Here is a 19,889-nt window from a genome sequence, read left to right as displayed (position 1 = left end):
GGTTTTAAATTATATATATATATATATGTACATGTGTGTGTGTGTGTGTGTGTGTGTTTTACAATGTAAATTCTATATAATCCAATTAGCTCATAACAGAGAGGATCATAGTTCTGTCTGACTTCCTGTGTGTGTGTGTATGTGTGTGTGTGTGAAAGAGACACCTGCAGTGCATACAACCTACCAAATGTCAGAGCTGAACTCATCGCTGCACTGATCACATCACATGTGAGTACTCTTAAACATGTTGTACAGAAATACTCCTTATTCCATTTGTCAGATGCTGATTTAAGAGATTTCTACAGATCTATAGGTCAGGATATCGATATGTCTGACTCTGAGGGTACAAATCGTTTGTACAAATACTGACAAATCTCCTAGATGCTGCTTGAGATCCTCTCTCGTAGACAGAAGCGAAGGGGCACAGAGGGGTAAAGCTGTAATAGTCAAAACTGTCCGAGGCCACATTATTAAAACTCATTGTCTTGTTCTGCATATTGATTGATTTGTCTCGGCATTAGTCTGGTTTTCTATGTATTGGTTGTATTTTGCCTTGAAAACTGACTTAGTTGACCTCAAATAGTTACACGACTACACGTATACGTGTTCTAGTTGAAAGCCTTCTGATATTTAACTGTTAAACACACGGATGAACTGGATCAAGTTTAAGAATGTTGAATAATTGTCACTAGCAGTAAATAAGTTTGTAAATGCTTCAGTCTCGATCTAGACTTTGTTGTGACCCTCTGTAGGACATGTTTCAGACTCTACCAGTCTTTGTATTGTACTGCTCCTGATCACAGCTTGTAGGAGGATTTCAAAATCTCATAACAGAAAAGCCTAAAATAGAATTGTTCCTCATTTTTTGAAAATCTTATGCAATAACGGCAAAAACATTTAGCTGATTTTGCAATTGTTAGCACTGATGGGGTCCTAAGTTTCTGCTTATCTTACACAAGTGGAACAAAAACTAATTGTGTTCTCAAGGGATAAATCTGAAAATTTAATTATGTATTAAACCCAGAACAGTATAGAGGTTCTTGTGTTGTTCCTGTTAGCGGCTGGTGTCAGCTGTTGCCACTGTGTGGCCTGCAGTGACCTTGTGACCGCCTAATATGAAATCTAACTGTTGAAGTACCAATAAAGTACTTTGTTGTTGAATACCAATAGTTTAGTAGTTTAGAAAAGAAAATAACTCACTGTTGTTCAGAAGCACTTGAAAAATCATTGTTCTTAACAGGACAATATTCCCATTTGGGAGACTTACACTGTATTAAAAAATGCATCTATCTGAAGAGCAGTAATTACTCCTGTATTAAAAATGTTCACTTGATGGCTGTTTGCTTCTGACTAAAAACTTAAAAACCGTAAAAAGAGATCATGATAGCTTCTTTTGTTTATATATTGTAGGACGCTGACAGTGTTCATAAAACTTTTTAGAGTGTCAAATAAATGAGACCTGCAGTATTTCACTGTGAAGGCCGACCGTTTACAGGTTCATGGCGTCGCTCATCACCTGAGTGCATCAACTATGGGCTGATTGAACAAATACATTTCAATGTGCATATTGCCTTAAGAAAAGCGGTATATAGTGTGTCGTACAGTGTACGCATATGTGCTTGTCACAATCCACATGCTTTATGTGGCATCCAGCATTTATAAATGCCCCACATGCATCACATTTTGAACAGTGGGAGCTTAATGCAAGTGTTTTCATTAAGCGTAACCTGCCGATGAAGGAAATGTGAAGGAAATACTAAAGCTTTAAAACAAATGCGGAGCCCATGTTTGGTCGACACTTACTGTCTTACATGTCTGCTTGAAAGTGTCTGTTTACCTCTGTGGATTAATAAATAAGTATTTTTCACAGCAGATATTTTGACTAGTCATAGTAGGAAAAGCACAGGGGTTACTAATCAGATTAACTAATTCAGCTGTCATTCATTTTATTATCTGCACCTGTGCTTTTACTACTGTGACATGTCAAAATGTCTTCTGTAAAAAAAGGTCTGAAGGTCTAAATGTTTTACCAAACGCTGTTATGTCTCTCCGGTTCGTCAGGTAATCTGAAATTAAACAAACGGATGTTAAATGTCTGTATTGCAAAAAAAAAAAAAAAAAAAGTATTTTTAAAAAAAACAACTGCACACACTGCTGCTAAGTAATATAAGTGTTATAACTCAGTACCAAAAGTATTATGGAGCTTGAGGTGAGCTAAAAAATTGTTATCTGAACAAATCAGGCTAACAGGCTTTACATCATCAACCTGTGACTCATGATTTTAGTATTTTACTTGGAGATCATAAACATAAGAAATGTTCAAATTCTATCAAATCAGACATTACACAGAGGATAACAAAATGACTGATCCAACATGGTTGCATAAGTGTATATTATAGTAGTAAGTAGGCCGCACAGTAACACGTCTCCCTGTATAATATAGTAAAAGCTACTGCACTTGCTGCCTTAATAGTTTTAGTTCCTCACAGGACGGCCACAGGAGAGACCAACTAACCTCTCTGGTGTTAGTCCATGCCGTATTCACTCCACGGTCTTCCTTCAATGCTGATCGGTTTAGATGAAGTAACTTAAAAAGCCCTACATTAAGTGAAACTGTACTTTTTTTGTGTGGTTCACGCTTTCATGTGAATCAAGTTATATTTGGATGCATACCTGTAAAGTATGGTCTATAAGTGGGATGGTGACACATTTTTTGTTGTGTTGACTTGATATTCAAGCAGATTGGATTTGAAATAAAAGAAAGACTGTGAAGTTTAAAAGTTGGCACTGCGCTTTAATTCAGGGGTGTTCACCTGAGATAGGATCCTTGCACTGTCCCTGGATGATTTTAGTGGAAATGCATTTGACGAATTAAAATTTAAAAAATAAACTCAAACAATATTATCATCATAGATATTTGGTTGCAAATATTCTGCAGTTACCATGCGACCCACCGGCATCAGCAGAGACTTGGTATCTTACCTGGTGATTCTCTGTCAGACTTGTACCGCAGCGACTTCTCGTCTTGCTTGTTTTGGGGGCTTTTTACCATTAGTCTGCTGAAAGGTTCAGCTGACTGACTTTGTCGGTCAGTAACATTTGCGTGTTTGATCATAGAAAACACCTTGTTTGCCTCATCTGTGTGCGTAGGATCATTTCACTCACGCATTTTCCTTAAAATTCAGGGGACTTTGTTCAAGAAAGGGCAAAGAATTCAAGATTGTTCACCCAATATAAATGCTGCTTGAAGTAAGCGCTTAAGATTCAAGATTCAAGAAACTTTACTGTCTGTCACATAGTAGCAGAAACCCCTCTTTGACACGGCTCAATCCAAGACAAAGGTAGAAAAATGTAAAAAACAAAAAACAAAGTAGAAACAGTAAAAAAAACATCACAGTAAAATAAGTGATGAATGCTTACATCAATACTGTTGAAAGACAGTTCAGGTGTGAATGTATCTGTATGTGTGTAGTGTGGTTTGTTTAGGGCAGAAATGGCTGAGGGGATGAAGGACATTTTAAAGGTGTTCCTCTTTGCAAGTGGAAGCTTATAGCGATGGCCTGATGGCAGTAGCATGAAGGAGTGGTGGAGGGGTTGAGAGGGGTCCTGTGTAAAGATGGTGGCTTTCTTTGTTATTGACTGGGTGTAAACCTTAAACCTTAACGTTATTGTTCTTTTTAAGATCTAAAATGTGGGAGTAAACAACCAAAACAATCAAAAATATTTCACTCATGGACTGCATCATATGTAATAAAACAGTAAAAGTCATTCAGTGTTTTCAGTCGAAGTTTAATGGTGAGTAACAAGTCAACGATCACATTTAGAGGCTCCCTGTGTACTTTTTGTCTTTTCTGTAGGCGAACTTGTTTCCTTGACTCTGTTATGATAATATAACATCTATGTTGCACTGGGGGTGTTTTCATATGAGACATTAGGATTCCCTTTTCACGACTTTATAACAACCCTGCATTACTCAGTTCTCAATCTCGTTGTGTGTCTGACACAAATGATACTCGCAAATCATGCAAAGTGAAACTGAAATTTCTGCACAAGTGTGTGTCCCTCCCTCTTGTATTTCCACTTGGGTTGTCAGTGCAAAACATCGGGAGCCAAATTCAGGTCATTGAAGGTAGTTTTCAGTACCTGAGAAAATCTCGATTCACCTTGCATACAGTTGTAAGCGAGCATTCACATGAATTGAACAAAACCATATAAACACCTCCGAATAAATAGGAAATACTGGTAGAAAGTTCGTCAGCGTTTATACTGTAGCGGTGCAGCAATCAGCGCGTTTATATGTGAGTTTTCAGAGCTCCGGTCATCTTAAGTCGTGCTGCATCTGCATGTGCAAAACTGAACAATTGTTATAAATTTTAAACAACTTTTTTTCCTGTAATTCTTAAATTTAAAATGTTCACCTGTTAGGTGATTTCCCATTCTGTAAACTCCCCTCGTGTGCTGCTTCAGTTCCACGCAGGTTTCAGTTGTCAGTGCAGGTTCTGATCAGTGGAGTCAGTGTTTGAATAACTGGTACATTATGATTGATGACTGACCAGCCTCACATTGAAATGATGCATTTTCTAGGTCGTTGAAGTTGTCGTCTCATCTGTAACGAGACGTCAGCTGAGTGATGATCCCCCCAGTCTTACGGCCTCGCTAATGTGTGTAAACTTTAATGTTAAAGTGCTATAAGAGAAGACGGGTTCTCAGTAGGTCGAGGGTAATGTGCAATATGTCAGCAAATGAAACATGATGGGCATTTTTCACAGCAGACATTTGTTCTTGTCATAGCAGGAAAAAGTACAGGTGTTACTAAAAACATTAACAATGGCTCTGCTCTATTTAAGGCTGGAGATATACTTGCTTTTTCACCACGCATTCACGTCAACAGAATTATTCGCAAGCTTGCATGTTTACTTTATGTGTTACTGGAGGATTCCACTAATCTGACGCACCGGATGGTTTGTTACACAGACCCATCTGAGAAGTCGTCCATGGAAACTGTTTAGAAAAGGGCAGGCACTTTCAAAAAATACTTGGCAGGCGATTGGATGAACCATCTGTCTATCATCATCTTACCTTGCAAGACAGCTTGATTCGTGACACTGATTCGGACCAATCTATTCTGACAAGTATATTTGTCACAGTGCAGGCGGCAATGACACATCGTACAGATGTGGGTAATTGCGTACTTGGTCTATTAACTTATCTACAAAATTTTCCACCATTGTTGTCACTGCTGACGTGCCTACTGACCCCTGACCCTGTCACATCCCGATACTACTGTTAATGTGTGTATTGCATCTTGCGGATGCGTAGCATTAATTTCTGAGGATGTGCACAAACCACGCTCAAAATGGACGCAGGGTACGCAAGGCAGCCATCATGTGAACATGTAGTTAAAAGCAAGTATATCTTTGGCCTGAGTGTCCCAGTCAGCCATGACAGTGTGACAGTGAGCCAACATGCACAATACAAGGACCCTGAAACTGGAGCTGCTAAATGGAATTCAGCCATCATTCATTTTATTATTTACACCTGTGCTTTTCCTGCTGTGACATGTCAAAATGTCTCGCATGAAAAAAGGCCTATGGTTAAACTGTTACTATGAGATAGATGCCAGTGTACGTGTGTACCTGTGTGTATCCGAGACTGAGCGTTAAGCAAATAAGTAAATTCACTGCAGCTGTACATGTTTGCAATATTGTTCCTGTGGTCTGTTTTTCCCATTTATTAGACACAGAGCTTCTTATGCAAGACAACATCTAGGTCTGCAAGGTCAGACACAATAGATTTTTCTAATCAAATCTAATGGAAAATTAATTAATGGAATATTGCAGCTACTAATTTGAAGCAGTAAAGCAGTTTTTCCCCAATTAAAATTGTGAATACTTAAGTTAACCTTCCAGAGCGTAGCAAAACAGATCCAGTGACTTTCAGCAGTTTCAGACTGTTACCCTGTTTTTTTCTAAACGTTTTACTTAAAGTGAAGAAGAAATAAGGAAATATTTTGTATGTCCAAATGCATTTAATGTCAAAATAAAGAGTACTGAGAGTGCTACTGTGATGGAAAAGTAAAGAAACATTTATAGACACTGCAACATGGAAATACTTTACTGTTTGCTGTACTACTGGGGATTTCTGTAGAATTGGGGATTTCAAGGAATGTATTTTATTGTTAGATAGTCTATAGCTGAGAACAGTTTTTCTTTCATTTTGGTGAGGATAAATGATTTGGTGATTCTGAATTATTCACAGAAATGTATTAACATCATCTACACAAACAGTACATGTATGTAGGCGCTGTGGAACTGTACAGCAGTTTTTCCATGGTAAACCAACGTCATCGTTGAACTCGGTAACTTTAATTTAATCACAGCTTTTACAATAACAGCTTGCTCAACCGTGATGCAGTTTTCCTACAATTAAATAATGCTTGCTTTGTAAAAAAAAAACAGATTGCATTTCTCAGAAACACTGCACAGAGTTGGCTTAAAAGTACAACCTATTGTAGCAGCATGATTTAGTGTCTGTATGATGGTCTCTCCTGTGTTTGAATCTACACTCACTGTAGTATTTTGTTGAAATGGTAATGCAAACAAAAAGAAATAACTAAACCATCAATGCATTCGGGTGACAGAGGTAAAATGATGAGTGGGAGAGACAGCAAAGAAAGCAAACGTTTCTGTCTTGAGCTACTGTTTCACAACTCTGAGGTTTCAAAGAAACTTGAATGAAGTTCCTGCTGTGAGGAAACAGACAAAATGTTTTCAGTCATTGAGCAGAATGTCACTTGTTTCTAATTCTCAACCTCTTTTCCACTGACATTTTGTTTATTTCTCAAACATGAGAGCAGTCACAAATACCAGAACTTACAGTACAAACTTGATACATTTCCGTCATTGCTGGGCCTCAAACATCCTCCAGTGTTTTGGCTACCTGCCTCGGTTAAATCACACACCATAACTATAACTTGAAATGGCTTCCAGAAATAAAAAAAAGACATGTCAGGGTCAGAAAATTGAGATGCATGCTGAGGGAAACCCTATGTAGGAGAGTATGGAGGATGGGGAAGCAAGAGATATACATAATAAAAGTGAATCACTCTTCATTCTTCGATGTGGCCCACACTTTTTGCCTTTTTCTCTTTCAGTACTGACACAATGTGGTACACACGCCCTTGTTAGGTGTGTGACTAATGAGGGAGTCCTCACTTTCAGGTGTTTTCCACCAGAATCACAGCCCACAAACAGACTTGTGTCCCCTGAGAAAGAAAACAAAGTCAAATTGGACTCGTACTTTGCGCCAGATATTATATCCACACATTCTTTACTTATTTACACAAGGCTTAGAAGTAAATGTTTCTGTGTGTTAGATTCAAGTAGCTCTTACATGAAGATTTTGTTCTAAGGAGCAAACAAAAAGCTTGTTTCATTTCAAGCTCAGAGGGAACAGAAGCAGGTGTGAGCCCTTCATGATGGCAGTACAGAGGAAGGCAGAGAGCAAGAGAAACCTCAGAGAGACACATGAGACGTGTGCGAGATGTTTGTTTTGTCCTTGTTGTGGTTCATGTCTCTAAACCACCTCAGCAGCGTGTTTCTACAGTTCTAGTCCCCAACTGATCCCTGTAGCTGTTATTAGTTAACACTGGTTATGCTGTCATTAGACAGATTATCTCATCACAGCATGTTTGGATGCTTAAAAACGAATGTTTCAGTGCAAAAGTGTGTTCTCACATCGATCTCAAACTTTCACACCGTCATCTGTGTTTTAAATACTTTCTACTGCTGACCCACTGAAGTGTGCTAACTTTTTTCTAAGTATCAGCCGTAAATTAACAGATTTTTTTGTGGTTGACACATTTTACGTAAAAGAAACAAAGAAATTCAACTCGTGCTGACTGTGGCTGCCTTTCACTAATTTACATTCCCTCAGCTTCTCACAAACTGTCAGTCGTGTGATTCCTTCTATACATTTTTATCAGAGCTTTTACCGTGTTATTATCCAACAGTCTCATTAATAACTCTTCAGCAAAGTTGTGCAAGGATATTGTTTCAGTAACAATGCCTGCGGTTGTGTATACGCCTGCAACTAACGATTATTTTCATTATCAGTCAATCTGTCGAGTATTTTTTCAATTAATGCATTAGTTGTTTGGTCCTTTAAAATGTCAGAAAATGGTGAAAAATGTCGATCACTGTTTCTAAAAGCCCAAGATGACGTCCTCAAATGTCTTGTTTTGTCCCGACCAAAAGTCCACAACCCAAAGATATTCAGTTTATTGTCATTGAAGTCTAAAGAAACCAGAAAAGATTCACATTTCAGAAGCTGGAATCAGAGAATTTGGACGTTTTTTTGTTTTGTTTTTTCTTAAAAAAATGACTCAAGATGATTAATCAATTATCAAAATAGTTTGTGATTAATTTAATAGTTTGCAACTAATCAACTAATTGTTGCATCTCTAGTTGTTTATGACTTCAATAAGGACTACATCAAGCTTTTAGAGACAAACAGATGAGATCCACAGATGTTCTATTTTCTGATGTATTGAGTGCAGGCAAGACTCTACAGCAGGTTAAGAGCGGAGATAAGCACAAGCAGACGTGTGGCTCCCGCACAGGTGTACATTAACCCAAAAAGTAATGAAAGAATGATTATGTTACTACTTGCAGAGTGTAATCTGAATTGTACACAGGATGATTTTCTCAGTATCACCAGAACATTCACTGAAATAAGAGATGAAACACAGATTGAACAAGATGCAGACAGGTATTCTTTTGTAAATTGGACTGGACTGCGTAGCGCTGCAAAAGCTAAACTTTGTTATATAAAACATAAAATACAAAGAATCCACCAAAAGCAGCGTCACTAGAGGCAGTAAATGCAAGATTATATGTAGTTTAGTATCTTTATTTAGGGACAAACATTGATATTTCAGATATTAAACCTGCACTTTCCATTTACAGGTTTTTGTAAGTTAAATCTCTGTGCTGCCCTCATTTGCTTGGTAATTCCTATCAGGGTGTATATTTGTATCTTAATCAATACTGATTCATTATTATTCAGAACACAAAACAAGAGTTTGATTGCACAGCATTGCTCAGTGAAAGCTGTTAATCTATTCAACCTGCGCAGACAGTTTGGAGGGTCTCCATGTGGACCGTACCCACAGACCTGCAAACCTTTAATTTTAATTGTAGTCAAACTACTCTTGTGTCTAAAGATTCAAACATGGTAAACTGAATTACAATGAAAATTAGTCTGTAATTAATTTCTCATTATGTGCGCACAAAAAAATGTCTTGAATTTGAACGTATCACTCGATACAAGTGTGATATACCGTATAGCTTCAGTAGAGCGCTGGAACAAGCAGACACAGATTATATATGACTTGTTATTAAACTACATGGGAAATGTATGTTTCTTTTGTTGATTTTCAGTATTTTTACATTCACAAGAGCAATTAAACTCAACTATTACATATTACATAAAAGCGTTCAGTTTGTCTGACGAGCTACAAAGTGCCCCCCGCAGACTTCATACAACTTTAATATCTTTGATTTATCCTGTTGTGAAAAACTACAAATTGATGTGTGTCGCCTCCAGTGTTTCACACAGCAGCGTTTGCCTGCATCCCAGAAGACATCTAAAGACTTCATCGTTGTTAACACGAATGAACAAAGACAGTTTTCGTGAAAGAAATTTCAGTTAGTAGGTCAATGTGTAAAAATGTAGACAGAGACTCGGCTTGTGAGAGGGAGATCTTATTGAGGAGTGTATGAAAAGTGCTGTCAACGGATGCATCTTCGGGATTTGATGTCAACTGATAATAATTTCATCATATGTATATTAAATCCACCTTCTGTCCTAATCCTATCTCTCTATAATCATCCCAGTGGCACAGTGTCAACCCAAAAAAGCACTTTTCTTTTTCTAGGTGTTTCTTTTTAGGAAATGTTACATTTTTAATTTACATTTACCCGACTGCTTTTGCCAAGATTGGTCCGGCAGTTCATGGCTTGAATTCTGAACACTAATTATGTGGCTGAATCGGTACAATTATATGACCAGGGAAAAAATCAACTGAGCAATTATAATAAACTAGGCCGTAAGCCGCTCATGTGCTAAAGATAGACATTGAGTCCAGTGAGACCCTTCTCAAATTTTTTGACTTGACATGTTATGAGGAAGCAATTCAAATAACAGTTTTAGCCAATTAGGATTGGTTGTTTATTTGTGTATCTATTGGGAAAATTAAAAAGTAAAAAAGCACATAAATGCTTTATAATTTACTGATTAAAATATGGCATTACGCTGTCTAAATGATGCGTTTTTGTTTGATCTAATATTATATTGCAGTGTTAACTTTTTTGTCCAAAACAACATATTATGTGATTGAGCTCAAACAGTTTTAAGATTAGTTAAGAAACATTAAGGTTGAGATCTTGCCCACAGCGACCAATCAAAGATCATTATTCTGATGTTTAGTTTGATCGACTGTGTGCTTTTTTTCCCCCAGACCAATCAGTGGTGAGGGAGGTGCAACAGCACTTAAAAAGAGGGTTCGTTTGATAAATAGTCAACATTTCCTCCTGACTCCAGATCACTGCTGAACACAGAGCAGTCGTCAACCGTTGTAAGTATACCGTTTCTTAATTTTAGCTTGATATACATATATTTTTAAAATATAGAAACATATATATGTTGCTGTATACAACAAATATCAGTATTTCTCATTCCTGATTTAGAATCATAAAATTGTTAGACTGCAGCAGGCCGAATGGGGTCAAAATGTCATTGTGAGTTTTAATAATTTATCTAATTACAGCATCAAGACAAGATCTATTTAAAAAGTACAAATATCAAAAGCACAATACTGATGTTCTGAATAAAACTGAAATAATAAAATGTTAAACAGTAAATATGAAAACATATATTAATACTTAGAAATGGATTTTTGTAAAATTGTCATTACATTTCAAATCATTTAAAAATTTTAACATTGTATATTGTATTTCTTCTTTCTCACATCACGCTTTGTTAAAATTTATAAGCAGTTAAGTATTGGACAGCTGACCGCTGCAAAATGGACGACGGCTATACACACAATTTACAAAGTATAAATGTAAAATTCATTAATTTTCTCATAACCAAAGATAATCTTGTATAAGCGCTTTAATAAGTGCATTTATTTTAATATAAATATAAATACAGTATAAATAAAAAATCTGAGCAAAAGTATTCACAAAATGATGAAATACTATTAACGTTAATTTGTGTACCAATGATTTTCTAACTGTGTTAGACGTATAACTGTATATAAGTTATTACGTCTAGGTGTAGCCCAAAGCACGATTTAAAATAGTGAAAACTACTGTAATACTATAATCCTGCTTGTCCTGTGTTGTCTTTTTCTGCTCACTCTCCTCCCTTCATCACGTCTCTACGGTGTTTGACCCTCTTCCTCTCCTCCCCCTCCATCTCTGCTTGCTGTTGAACCTCCATCCTGACTGCAGATACGATTGTCTTGGGTTTCTGGGTTATAGCGCCACAGGTGCAATGACTTTGAAGTCTGTTTATCATCGATTCCTCTTTGTCTCTGGTCTTCCTTTTTCTGTTTTTTCGTGCAAACTTTGATCTGACTTATTATTAACAATACAACATGATTTATCTTCTATCAGATCTCATCTGACAGGTTGAAATGTAAAACATACTCATGTGTTGGCAACATACATAAACCGCACACAACAGATCACTTCAGATTTGAATGTTTAATTCCGCTTTCCTCGCGTTAACTGACTCCCTGTCTGATCTGTCGGTGAGAGCAATGAGTTATGTAGCAAATACGTTTTGCTCTTCAATAGTCTTGTACTTGTCAAACTTTGACATACTTACATTTTTGCCCCATTTCTGCCCCTCTGAAGAAGACAGTAAACAATTTAAGACCATGAGCAGAATTTTGTCAGTGTGTTGTGATTAATGTTGGTATAAGTACATTAAAAAGGACTTTGTGACCTTAATAAATCTGAAATATTTATCCTGATACTTTCATTTAAAGGGCTGTAACATATTTCACAGGACTGATTTTGCTTCTAATGGTGAGACAGAGAGACTTAATTACAACTTTAACATTATTAAAAGTACTTTTGGGACTTTTTCTGATGATAAAGTAGGACAGGAAGTGAGTGGAGAGATAGGGGGAATGACATGTAACAAAGGGACATCACATAATATAACAGTAATATTTTCTTACTGCAAAAATATTTATCAAAACGTAGCACAAACCTTTATAGATGCATGTTGTTGCAAAGCGTAGTCGTAATAGGTTGAGGGGAGAAAAATACAGCAAAGTTAATTAATTGATCTAAACTTATTGCAAATATAACTTATGTCAGACTCAAAGATATTATTTTCCGTTTTTTATCAGTGTATATTTTGCCTTGTCAGTTCATGTAATTTTAGTTAAGACTCATTGTGTCTCTTCACTTCTTTATATAATGCCATTAATCCTATTAAATATTGATAAGAAATATTTTACATCAAAGTAAAATAAAACTGTATTTCTTGACGTTAAAGTTAAAGTCTTAACAAATAATTATTTGATCATAATATCTTGCGTTTGGCTTTGGCCTTGATCGCAACTCAAACTTAGTTCAAGTGAAATAATGTTGATGGTTAAAACAGTGTGTAAGTACAATTTTGCCTGTGTGGCTGCATCAACAATTACTCAAATTTGAGATATTTTAATTCGATTTTGATCTTAGGGGAAAATACTCAAGGTTAAATTCAAGAATAGTTCAGATCCATAACCTCTAACTTCTCTTTTAAAGGGTCAAATTAAATATAAAAACAACACTTAAAGTATTTGAAAATACTTTTTGTGCACAATCATGACAAACTGTATACAGCATAGAGAGAAAAAGGGGGAGGAAGAGAAAGAGAGATAAGGGAGTGAGACAGGGAGAGAGAGAAGAGAGAAACATCTACCTTAAACCACAGTCTAGGTGTGCTGCTGGTGCTGTGGTCTTCTTTTTTTCTCCTTTTAAGCGTGGAGAGATCCGTCTTTCGTGGAACAGGGGAGGAAGAGAGGGGGTGTGAGAGGCAGAAGAAGGGAGGACTGGGATAAGAATCTGCACCTTAACTAAATCAAGGCCTACCACAACCCAGTAGTGCGCTCTGTGTCTCTCCCCTCTAACGTTTGTCTTGTTTCTTCTCATCCAAAGCCCACCACAGGCCGCCTACTCTCACCTCTCTGAACTCTTCGTCTTTTATCTCCTCAAATCTCTCCAAATCTGAGACCACCGCAAACCCCTCTTTGCTTCCTGCTGAATGAATATCACTTTGCAGCAGAATTTACAAAAACGAAATAATGAAGAAGTACTTTTTCTGTGCGTTACACCCAGTTACCAGTTTGTTAGTTACACCTGTAAATCTGTTGCAATCCAGTTCAACAGCCTGCAATAAACCATTTCTTCGTGAATCTTTAATGTTCAGTTTTTATGGACTTAGTGCCAGAGAGATTCACCTGATTGCATCACCGTACACTGACAGATGATTGTCCCCCTTATTTTTGTAAAGGAGATGGACCAAATGTTAGAAACAATATAATATTATGTAGTCTAGTACAATATCACCATTTATTACACTCTCAAATAAATAAATAAACACATCATTTAAAAAACACCTCTCTGTCACTGTCACCAGAAAACAAAACCCTATAAGCTTCACAAAGGTAAAATTCATTACAGGGTATTTGAAATGGATTGCAATAGGTCTACAGTACCTAAAAAACTGGCAAATTAGAACTGTATCAGTCAGATCTCTCCTTAAGAAAAACAATTTTGATCCATCTATTTCCAATAGATAGATTGGAAACATAGGCCTGTTTCCAATCTATCCCTCATCAGCAAAATCATTAAGAAAGCAGTATATAAACAGTTAAATATCTTCCTCAGACAAAATATCAATCACATTTGACACAATCAATCACAATCTCATGCTCCCACTTGGTCAAATTATATAACATAGTGTGAAATTCATAGCTATCCCCTTGTCCAACGACTCCAACATATTTAACGGACTGCTTAAATAGTAGAACAACTTGGATGACTATTTGAAATGAAATAAGGCAAAACAGAAATTATACCTACTGGGGCTGAATCACTAAGACTGCATTTTTCCACCATAGAAATGCAGTCAGATCATACCGTTCCGATGGAAAGAAATTGATTCATGCTTTGGTTTTCTCTCATCTTGACGATTGTGCTGCTTTTTTAAACTGGAATACCCCAGAAATCAGTAAACAGATCTCAGCTTGTACAAAATGCAGCTGCAGGAGTCTTAACCAAAACAAGTCAAAGAGACATCTTTACACCAGCTCCCTATCTTTTTTTTTTTTTACTAGTTTTATGACTTTTTAAATATAATTTTATGTATAGACCTTTACATCTCTGCATCTTATATATGAAAGGTACTATAGAAATAAGGTTTATTATTTATCAATATGTGACCTGTTTTTTTAATCATATTTTTCAGACCTGTGACCAAAATGAAGAACTTAATTCAGTCCATCTTCATTCTCATTGCTGTGGTCATGTCAACAACAGGTAGGATGCTGTTATTGCAGATAATTAAGGTATTTCCACTCAGGGCACCGATACATAACATCCTTGTCTTTCTCTTTTAGTGGCTCAGGAGGTGATATATGCTCAAGTGGGAGGCACGGTTAGACTTCCGAAGCCGAAAAATATTGAGGACGGCCATTATGTTTTCTGGAACTTTCGTGAAAAAAATGGCCCTCGACTTGCCCGGTACAATCGCTTTATTCGATATGTCACCCAAGAAGGTGAGCAGTGCATCGAGCTACTGACAGATATTGTTTTTACCATCAATAGATGAAACATGTCTATAAATTGCAAATGAAGCACTCTTGACAATGACGGTCATTCTTGCTTTTGCAGATTTGCCGGATGAATGGAAGAACAAGTTGACTTTTGATGCCGACTCGCTGGTAATCAGTAACATCCAACAAGAGAACTTTGGAACTGTCGTCCGTGAAGTGAGGGGAAAAGTCATTGACACCATCACATATAAAATAATTAAAATCAATGGTAAGAATAAAAATAAATAGACATTCTCGGTTCAATCATTCACTCTCATACATTTTCATTTCAAAGGGTTATTATACATTTTACTAAATCACTTTACGTAATTGTCAACATAATCTATGGGCAGATATAGTTTGCTTCCTTTTATGCAGTGTCCTGTGCAAAGTAAGTGTAATTTTAACCTGAAAGCTGTGAGTTTAACTCCACACCTTTTTGGCCAATGGACAAACTCTTAAAACATCCAGCTAACAAACTGTTTTTTTCTACTTACTAAAAAATTTGAAGTTTTGTAAGACTTCAAAATTTAATGTTTCTTTTCAACGTTAAGAAAAAAATCTAAACTGTATTAATTATAATTTCCATTCTGTTTTCTTTACCCTGCTCAATTTCCGTGCTAGTGCCCTTGAACCCACCTCTTCTACTGCCTGGAGAAAGTCTGACACTAACCTGCGACGCAGAGATTACTCAGGGTCAGAAGCCCCGGATACACTGGCTTAACCCCGAGAACACAAGAGCAGGCCATGGAGGAACAGTCACAGAGAGTGCCAAAAATCAACACAATGGCCAGTGGACCTGTGTCTTGACCAATAATGAAAAGCAAAGCAAGGCTAAAGTTTCAGTTACGGTTATCGGTGAGTTACTGAGCATGACGAGCATGTACAACCATGTCTTACATCTCATCCTGAACGTAACTTAACCATTATTTCTGTTTTCCACCTTACTTAGACCTCTCCCCAGCTCCTTCATCTTCTCAGTATACCTCCAAATCCTCGTCTGTCACCATCCCCTGTTCCCGTCCTCCTAACATCCCATGGAAACAATTCAAAACCAAGGGCCTCAAAAGAGTTCAGTGGCGCTTCTTTCCTAAACCATCCTCAAGTCCTGAAGGTCCACAAACCCTCATGGACCTCGGTGTTGGGGAGCTGATGAACTGGACGGGACCAACACACAGAAAACTGACTGCATCAAACCTCAATGATGGAAATCTGTCTTTGATCAACACTCAAACAACAGAAGAACACGGAGGAGACTACGAGTGCTGTCTTACATTCGAAAATGGTCGTAATCTGACAAGGACTATACGAGTAGAGGTGCTTAAAAGTAAGTCAAAAAAATTGCTTTGCACAAAATCAGCTCACATCTGTCGTATGAAATTTTGTATGTTTTGTCTTGAGTTATCGCAGTGTCTTCATTTATCTTTTTGATGTCTGGTTTCTTCCCTTGTACAATTGTTCTCATCTCTCTGTTTATTTGAAAGTGTCTTTGGTGTGATGTTTCTAATTCAGGCTAATACACCTGTTTAGCTCCACTTGTTTTAATTATAAAATGAACAAGCTTTCTTTTTTGCTCTGCAAGAGGAGTGTGCTAACACAATTAATTTAATTGGACTCTGTGTTATCAGTATTTGTAATGTAAAACTAAGATTTGTCATTGTTATCTGAACTGAAAAGAAACAAGTCCAACAGCTGTGGCGGATTTCTTCCAGGCAAGGATGTATTTATCAAATCTGGGCCTCTTTAAAGATCCCCAAGTTTACTAGTATCACGCTCGGGTCCCCTGGAATCACCACCAACATTAAATGAGTCATTTTGTCAAAAGACAGTTGAGTTCTTGAATAGAGGGGCTGTGAGTTAATTTAGTTTTTAGTTTGGTGGAAGCTACTTAGTGTTAATGTTTAGTTGGATGTAAAAATTAAAAAATCATTTGACATTGTTGTCCAGCTGCGGGTGCTGATGTGTTGAGGTTATACTGACATTTTGACTTTCTTTTGCTCAAACTGTGGCAGCAGAAACCAGAGGTTCAGTCAAATTCACATAGTAAATGTAGAGGAAGAGAAAGATTTTCTTAGTTTACCACCAAACCACCAAATTTCATCAGCCTGTCAAAAAAAAAAAGGCAACTTTTTTTTTTTTAACTCTCTTTCTTCTGTTCTCTCTCCAGTCATCTCTTCAGGAACATTCATTTCTGGCCAGCAGGTCAACCTGAACTGCAGCACTGGCTATGCGCTGCCCCCCGACGTGCGACTGCAATGGATCCCACCACCGTCATCATCCCAGCAGAAATCTAGCCATCACTCATACATCATCCCAAAAGTGAGCACAGGAGATAGCGGAAAGTGGAAGTGTGAGCTGTGGCGGAACACAACACGGCTGACGTCAACTACGATAATACTGAAGATCGGTGAGTGCAGGAAGTGAGATGAGAGCAGGAAATATGACATGGGCATGACCTTGTGGCCACAATCTTTTACAGCAGAAACTTGGTTTTACATGATGCACACTGTATACTGTTTGATTTAGCTGTCTGTCTCTGTTTTATACAGAATCCAACTTGAGCGGTTGGATGCTGGTGACCATATGTGGCGCCGCAGTCATCGTAATCCTCACCTGCATCCTTGTTCTCATCCTCCACCGACGCAGACAAGTATGTTTAAATTGTTTCTGTGTTTTTTTGTTAAATCACTGGATTATTAGTATGACATTAAGATTGCTATCTCTCTCTCTCTATCTCTTTCTGATTCTCTCTCTCTCTCTTTAGCGGAAGATGAGACACCTCAGGCATCGAGTCTGCCGATGCAAAAAGTACGTATCAACCATTTCCTGGACTGATGAAATGGCTCCAAAAACACATTCACAACCCTCAGGGCTGAAATCTGAATAATACTTCCAGCCATAAAGTGTTTTATGCAGATAAAAACAATAATATAAACATCTGCATTTAGGATTTATTTCCACTCCTCTTTGCTTTTTTGTAGCTCTGTGTTTCTTTCCACAACTCAAACATAAACTTATGACTTTTCTGTTTCAGCCCCAAGCCAAAAGGATTCCAAAGATCATAATGTCTCCCAGAGCCCAGAAGACATTTTTAAGAGGACATCGCAACCAACTGAATTACTGTCTGGATATGATAGATTATTTAATGTCCTGTCATATCTATTAAAATGTGAACAAACTGACAGTTTAAAACAAAGTTCAGTCATTGTTGAAATGTCAGATGAGACTTACTTTTGCAGAAATGTATTTTAAAGTTGTACATATCAGCCAGATTAGGATTCTTTTCAACATTCTTCAATCATTCTTATATTTTCATTGTTCCATTTAATTCGCATTTTAACATGTTTATAATTATTACTCTACTTGATTTAATTCACTTTGTTTTAGGTTAACCTTTTCGTAGATTAACTGTCATGTCATGTAATGTATATATTTCTATGGTATTGCACTGATAGGTTTGATTACTTGCTTCTATAAATATTCACACATATATTATCTGTATAGACATGATTATACTTTATTATTTACAATGAAAACAGGATCTGAAAAGAGGAAAAACATTCACCACTGTCATAAATGTGCCATGAAGTAATCCAATAAAGTTTTTTTTGGGGGGGGGAGGTGGTGGAGGGGTCATTTTATGCCTTTATTATAGGGACACTGGTGGGGTTCAGTGAAGCTGTTTGTCATCCATCTGACAGATTTAAGGATACTCAGACTGACAGGGAACATTGTATCAGCTCTGAGTTTAGCTGTTTTTTAAATCTAACTTAATTCAGACAGTTAGATTAAAACATTTTAGCATTTAATTTACAAGCACAACTTTTATTACTATCAATACCAGGTTCAAATTTTTACAATATAAGTGGTTAATGAGATATATATATATCACTCCATGTGAGCTATACAATGGACGCTATATCACTGTTCATGGGAATGTCCTGTTATCCAAGATTTTTGGAAGAAAGTGATACTTAATGTTTCTCATATTGTTAATTATGATCTCCCTTTGTGCCTCAGGTTATATTTACTTGGTATATTTCCTACTGTATGTAACTTAAGTTGTGAGAAGAACAAGATGGTATATTTTTGTTATCTGCACACTAAGTATATAATTGCTGTGCTCAGGAAAAATCCACTCAAGCATCTCTGTCAAGCTTGCTATCCATGGAAAAATTAACATTTGCATTAAAGTGAAAATCTGATGACTTTGACAAGATGTGGGGACAATTTACGGAATTAAGCGAGTATGGATTAACTGGAAACCGTCAACAGTTTTCTTTCCTCTTTTTTGTGGTTGCTTGTTTTTTCTCTTTTTTGATTATGTTCGGTATGTTTGACGTGTATTCAAACCAGACTAAATATGGTTACACATCAATGTTTATGCACACAAACTGTATCTTATAGGCCTGTTGAATATGCACTGAACAGCAAAGATTGCAGGGGTAATAAATGATGCAAAGCACGCCACAAATATATAGTATGCTACTGATGTATTGTCATGAAATGGCTTCATCGGACTTAGAGCACAGGGGAAAAATTACTTCTTCCTGGATGAGATTTTACTTGTAGATACAATCCTTACCGAATAAAGTTCAATCATATCTACAACAATACCTTTTCTATGTATTTATTTTTTCAGAAAATTAACTTACATATTGACATTTGCAGTCAATTGGGAACTAAATATTTGTAATTATAAGTAAATAATTATTTTATTCAGGAATAGGCCATATTTATGGACTCATTTCCATATTTTTGGGTGTATTACCAAGCAGCAAGAACATTGTCAGTGAACACTCACTGTTATAAATGGTCTGCATGTGTAAACAGCAACAATGGACATTTCTGTTTATCACTGCATCTGCTCAACAAGGTCAAATCCGACACATGGAAACATTTTTGGCAGGTTCAGTGAACTCCATTGTGTTTACCAATTTGGATGGTAATGTCTACCTGAATTTCACATGTTTCCAAAATAGTAACCTTTATTTTAATGTTATCCTCT

The 19,889-nt window shown here is 36.8% G+C and overlaps 1 protein-coding gene across 1 annotated transcript; it reads left to right on the top strand.

Moving 5' to 3' along the window:
• Positions 1-153: 153 nt before the first annotated feature.
• On the top strand, positions 154-19,480 carry cd4-1 (CD4-1 molecule). The gene is made up of 11 exons (XM_042422985.1): positions 154-228; positions 10,520-10,636; positions 14,536-14,606; positions 14,687-14,845; positions 14,961-15,110; positions 15,506-15,739; positions 15,834-16,208; positions 17,049-17,288; positions 17,431-17,531; positions 17,646-17,689; positions 17,916-19,480. The coding sequence occupies exons 3-11, from the start codon at positions 14,549-14,551 to the stop codon at positions 17,944-17,946; spliced, it is 1,392 nt and encodes a 463-aa protein (XP_042278919.1). The 5' UTR covers positions 154-228; positions 10,520-10,636; positions 14,536-14,548; the 3' UTR covers positions 17,947-19,480.
• The last annotated feature ends 409 nt before the right edge of the window (positions 19,481-19,889 follow it).

Source organism: Thunnus maccoyii, chromosome 10 (assembly GCF_910596095.1).
Source record: "Thunnus maccoyii chromosome 10, fThuMac1.1, whole genome shotgun sequence".
NCBI lineage: Eukaryota > Metazoa > Chordata > Actinopteri > Scombriformes > Scombridae > Thunnus > Thunnus maccoyii.
This window is presented reverse-complemented; position numbering and strand designations above follow the sequence as displayed.

Coding starts and splice junctions, on each gene's coding strand:
- cd4-1 (XM_042422985.1), top strand. CDS start 14,549: ATGAAGAACTTAATTCAGTCCATCTTCATTCTCATTGCTGTGGTCATG. Junction 17,289..17,430: donor TACGATAATACTGAAGATCG/GTGAGTGCAGGA, acceptor TGTTTTATACAG/AATCCAACTTGAGCGGTTGG. Junction 17,532..17,645: donor TCCTCCACCGACGCAGACAA/GTATGTTTAAAT, acceptor CTCTCTCTTTAG/CGGAAGATGAGACACCTCAG.